The sequence below is a fragment of the Jaculus jaculus genome, chromosome 18 (genome assembly GCF_020740685.1).
Source record: "Jaculus jaculus isolate mJacJac1 chromosome 18, mJacJac1.mat.Y.cur, whole genome shotgun sequence".
Classification (NCBI taxonomy): domain Eukaryota; kingdom Metazoa; phylum Chordata; class Mammalia; order Rodentia; family Dipodidae; genus Jaculus; species Jaculus jaculus.
In genome coordinates, this window is record NC_059119.1 from 48,337,222 (window position 1) to 48,342,469 (window position 5,248).

The window sequence follows — 5,248 nt, forward strand, 5'->3', positions numbered from 1 at the left end:
AGCCCCTTGAGCCCTTCCAAACTCTCCATCCCGCTGGCCCGCTCCGGGGACCTCCGGAGCGACTCGATGCTGCAGTGAGAGTCCCGGGCGAGGTTGCCGGTTTCCCCTTTTTAGCCGCCCCCCTCCCCACTTTCTCCCCCTCTTTGGAGACTCCTTCTTCCCTTTCCTGCCTGGTACTCCTGCACAGGGTCCTTCGCTTTGCGCTCTTCTCTCTTCCCTTCCCATCTCTGCCCTCCCTCGTCTTCATAGCGCGTCCTCACTCATCACCCCCCTCACCCACACACACTGTATCCTCCTCCTCCTCCTCCTCCTCCTCCTCCTCCTCCCTAGCTCTTTGGGCGTCCGTCCCGTCAATCATCCACGTCTTCGGCCGGGCTAGGCCCGTCCCCTCTCCGGCCTCCCAGGCTTTTGGAGAGAGCCTCGGGGCGCTGGCGGCTCCTGCGCTTTGCGCCCAGCCCCGCGATCTGTCAGCGGGAGGAGAGGGTTGGAGTTGGGGAATGGAGGGGGGCTGGGGTGGTGGTGGTGGGGGGGATAGAGCTGCCAGGCCTTAGGGGGCTCGGGTTACCGATGACTGACAGCGTCTCCATGGCGAATAATTTGACTCGACTATTGTCTGGCGCGGGTAGGCCCCGGGTCAGATAACCGGACCAATCAGGGCGCGGGCCGCCGCGCCTCATGCCCGCTTAGAATAATATTATTAAAAAAGCTGCGAGCGAGCTCCACGGGAGGGAGAGAGCCGTTCGGTGGGGGGAAAAAAAGCTTGGAGAGAAGCGGCGGAGGAAGCGGGCGGGCGCGCGGAGCATGCGGAGCGGCGCCCCGGGCGGCGGCGGCCCCCGGCTTCGGGCGAAGGCGCGGACGGCGGGGACGCGGAGCTGCTGCGCGGCGGGACCCGTGGCCGGCTCGAGGCCGTGGTGCAGTGACTCGGGAGTCTGATTCCCCTCCCTCCGGGAAGGTGTAGGGTGGTAACCCGCCCTTGCCTGTCTGTCTGTAGGCCCGGGACTGGCCGGTAACTTCGTGGAGACCCATGCGGGACGGAGCGGCGCGGTGAGGGCGCGCGCGCGCGCGCGCGCGCGTGGACGGGGAGCATCCGAGGGGTGCGCATCCCGGCACCATGTCCATGCTGCCCACGTTCGGCTTCACGCAGGAGCAAGTGGCGTGCGTGTGCGAGGTGCTGCAGCAGGGCGGTAACATCGAGCGGCTGGGCCGCTTCCTGTGGTCCCTGCCCGCCTGCGAACACCTCCACAAAAATGAGAGCGTGCTCAAAGCCAAGGCCGTGGTGGCCTTCCACCGGGGCAACTTCCGCGAGCTCTACAAGATCCTGGAGAGCCACCAGTTCTCGCCGCACAACCACGCCAAGCTGCAGCAGCTCTGGCTCAAGGCTCACTACATCGAGGCCGAGAAGCTGCGCGGCCGGCCCCTGGGCGCCGTGGGCAAGTACCGCGTGCGCCGTAAGTTCCCGCTGCCCCGCTCCATCTGGGACGGCGAGGAGACCAGCTACTGCTTCAAGGAGAAGAGCCGCAGCGTGCTGCGCGAATGGTACGCGCACAACCCCTACCCGTCCCCGCGCGAGAAGCGCGAGCTGGCCGAAGCCACGGGCCTCACCACCACGCAGGTCAGCAACTGGTTCAAGAACCGGCGACAGCGAGACCGGGCGGCCGAGGCCAAAGAAAGGTAAGCATAAGTGGAGCTTCCATGCCACCCGGTTTCCCTCCCACGCCCACGCACACGCGAACACCCGTGGGTCCCCTGGAGACGGGAGTCTTGCCGATTTTCCTGCAGAGGCCTACACTGGACCGCAGGTCCATGCTCCCAGCTCTGCAGCGTCCACTGGGACCCAGAGAATCCTTAGGTCTTGCTGCACACTCGGATCCCCCCCCCACACGCACACACCCCGACAGAGGTTTGTCTAAAGCGGGCATAGTGATGCCATAAACGGTCAGCTTATTTAACCCTGGGCGCTTGTGGACGAAAGTGGAGAGATTTTGGATTTCTGAATTTCCCGAGAAAGACCAAGGACTTGGGTATCCAGCAAACACTTGCGGGGTGGGGGGGAGTCGCGCGTTTAGGCCCAAGTGTGAGCAAATCGCCGATGGGTTTCTGACTGCGTAGGTGTCCCCTCGGGTCTGCTCACCTCCCCCCTCCCTCCAAGTGGTCAGGGACGAGATCGGAACTCCCTAGTATGGACTGGATGATGAAGGGACTAGTAGACCAAAATATTCCTTGTCAGGATATGGGAATTAAGAACCAACCCTTCATCCCCGCATGGAAAGGACTAAGGCGCAAGGTCCAGGGAAGGCTGTCAGCTCTGGAAGAAAAGACAAACGCATGTACCCCCCCCCTTTTTTTTTTTAATTTTCCTCTTGAGGGACCCAGCAACCTTTCCCCGACCTGCCAGGCCCTTCACCTCTCTCTTCGGTTCCTGCTCCCTTTGGGAAGGTTGGTGTGTCCAGGATGAGCTGAGATCTTGGGCTGGGGGTTGTATGTGTGTCCAGGGAATTAAACTAACTTGACCAGGAGACCCTTATGACTGCCAACCCTGACAGCCTTCAAACTCCAAATCGGAACCAGGGAGTGGTTGACAGACAGAACCCAGAATGTGGCTCACAGCAGAACAAGACGCCTGGGTTAGGTGGAATGGGATGTGTTCAACGAGGGAAAGAGTTTGAATGACCCGGGTCCGAGGAAAGGCGCTGACCAGTGGGGAACAGATAGATGGGCTTCGGACTAGACCTTGGTATTTGAAACTTTGAGGTTGGAGAGGCTGCAGCCGTGCAGCCCAGTGGATTCCTTCTCTAGAAAGCAGGAGGAAAAGCAGTATTGGGAAGCCGAGAAAAGATTCTAGCCAGGATCGCAGATATCTATCCACATCTGGGCCTGGACAGTCAGCAGAAGAAGGGCTGCGTGCTCTGCGCTGGGTTCCGTTGCCCGGACCCACAGGGGAGTCCAGGCCTCAGATGAGAGCTACAGGTTCTACTGATGATTGTGGGGGGTCGACAGTAACCAACTCCGTGCTCTTCCCTCCTTACTTCTCCCAGAAGCTTCCCTTCATGCTTGCTTCCATTTTGCTGGCTAAAAGTCTTCACTATTCCACAGGGAAGGAAGTCTTTTCCATCCTTGGAGCCTGGTTTTCGGGCTCAGCCAAAGCTGAGCTCTCTGGGGAGGGGCTGCTCTGTTTGGAGTCGGGGAAACAGCCCCCGGAGGCCCCCCTCTCCCCAACCAGGGACTCCCCTCAGGCAGGGAAAAGCGAGTGATAACCAACTTCAAATGATCCTACATTAGGTTCCTGCCTCAGCTGTTATCCAACAAACCTAGCTCGAGGAAGCCTAAGTGATTCTGGGATTCCAGACAGCTCCTCTCACACCCTTCTCCCCCCCCCCCGCCCCAGCCTGTCCCCCAAACCCCCTTCCACAATTCCGGGGCACCGTGCGCTATGTGCTTCAATCGCTGAGAAGAAATAGGGGGCTGGGAAACATAGCAAAGTAGACATTTGAGAACAGGAGTTGGGGAGTGAGTAGAGTGTTGGGGACAAGAAAGAACCTTACCTTGAGGAGTTTGAAAGCGTTCTGCTCTTACCCGCTGTCTCCGATGCTGCACTTTTCAGGGAAAACAGCGAGAACTCCAATTCCAGCAGCCATAACCCCCTGGCGTCCTCCCTCAACGGCAGCGGCAAGTCTGTGCTAGGCAGCTCCGAGGACGAGAAGACGCCGTCGGGGACTCCAGACCACTCTGTGTCCAGCCCGGCCCTGCTGCTCAGCCCACCACCGCCTCCTGGGCTCCCCTCCCTGCACAGCCTGGGCCACCCGCAGGGACCCAGCGCGGTCCCCGTGCCCGTGCCCGGGCAGGGTGGTGGAGGTGGTGGCGGAGACCCTCTGCAGCATCACCACAGCCTACAGGACTCCATCCTCAACCCGATGTCGGCCAACCTCGTGGATTTGGGCTCCTAGAGCTCCGTGGGGGGGACTCCGGGGCACTTGTCCTGCAGGCCCAGCGCCCGAGGAGGCCCAAGAGAGACCAGAGAGAGAGAGAGAGAGAGAGAGAGAGAGAGAGAGAGGTGCGTGCAGGTACTGAAAGACGGACCCACCCGGCAGAGACACCCGGATAGGACTAAAGCGCACGGCTGTTTGCTTGGGGCACTTTTGCAGAATTTATTTTCAACAAGTTGTTTGAGATCTTTCGGAGGCCAGGGACCGTGTCTTGAGCCAGGCAAGGGAATAAATTATATTCCATTCCCAATCTCTTAACCCCCCCCCTTCCCTGTGCGCATTTTCTCCCTCTCTCTCTCTCTCTCTTTTTCCCCCTCAGTTCTCCCCTTCTCTTCCCTTTCTCTTTCCTCTCTTTCACTGCTTTTGCTTTAACCCTTTCTCTTTCTTTTCTCCCCTTCTGGCTTTCCCTCCTTTTTGTTTCCCTTTGGATTTCTGGATCGCTGTCGGTTTCGCTCCCAGCAGCGTCTTTCGCTCTGTCCTGACCTCTCAAGTGTGTAACGCCAGTCTCAGTCGTTCTTCATTCTGGATCGTCTTTTTGCACTCCCCCACCCCTATCCCTCCCTTTCTGCGAGTGTTGGAAGGAGGGGGAGGAGGACAGTCAGAGCCTTGGAACTACCTTGGCCCGCTCCGAAGGCTGCGTCCCCAGAAGGTCCCTTACCTCCGCTGACGTCAGCCGCAGGTGTCAGCTTTTTTTTTTTTTTTTTTGACAAATCAGTGAATGAGAAAGGGTTGCATCCCAGCAACCCCAGGACAGCTCTCCCTCCCCCCCCCCTTCTCCCTTTCTTTCCCCTCCTCCTTGCCTCCGGCTCTCCTCCTTCTCCGCCTGCTCCAGGAACTTGCCGTTTCCCTGTTCATACCTTCATGTGAATGTTCATCGGAAGATATTTCTGCTTTTATTTTATAATAAAATTAGAAACCATAAATATATATATATATATATATGGATATATGCCACGAGGCCTCTTGGCTGGGAGTGATTTCCCTACAGGGACTGGACTGCCCTGGGCGGGCAGCTGCGGGGGGTGCGTTCTGGGCACCAATGCTCCAGTGAGTTCAAGAAACCTGGAGCTGCCTTCTCACAGTGTGTGTCTGGCTAGGTGAAGTGAAAGAAGGAGGAAAAGAAAGAAAGAGAGAGAGAGAGAGAAAGAAAGAAACTGAAGTCCCCTCCTCTAAAGATCGTAGTTCCTTTTCTTGAAAAAGCTCCCTTTTACAAGCTGGGAGAGAAATGGCTCTTGCCAAACCAAGCACTACAGGCAGAGCTCCTT

At 58.4% G+C, this 5,248-nt stretch overlaps 1 protein-coding gene across 1 annotated transcript; it reads left to right on the forward strand.

Moving 5' to 3' along the window:
- Positions 1–874: 874 nt before the first annotated feature.
- On the forward strand, positions 875–4,940 carry Six2 (SIX homeobox 2). The gene is made up of 2 exons (XM_004660137.2): positions 875–1,671; positions 3,602–4,940. Exons 1-2 carry the CDS (start codon positions 1,112–1,114, stop codon positions 3,942–3,944), a joined length of 903 nt encoding a protein of 300 aa, XP_004660194.1. The 5' UTR covers positions 875–1,111; the 3' UTR covers positions 3,945–4,940.
- Positions 4,941–5,248: the final 308 nt, after the last annotated feature.

Excerpts from the sequence above, each read along its gene's own strand:
- Six2 (XM_004660137.2), top strand. The coding sequence starts at position 1,112 with ATGTCCATGCTGCCCACGTTCGGCTTCACGCAGGAGCAAGTGGCGTGC. Across the intron at positions 1,672-3,601 it reads GCGGCCGAGGCCAAAGAAAG|GGAAAACAGCGAGAACTCCA; the intron begins GTAAGCATAAGT and ends TGCACTTTTCAG.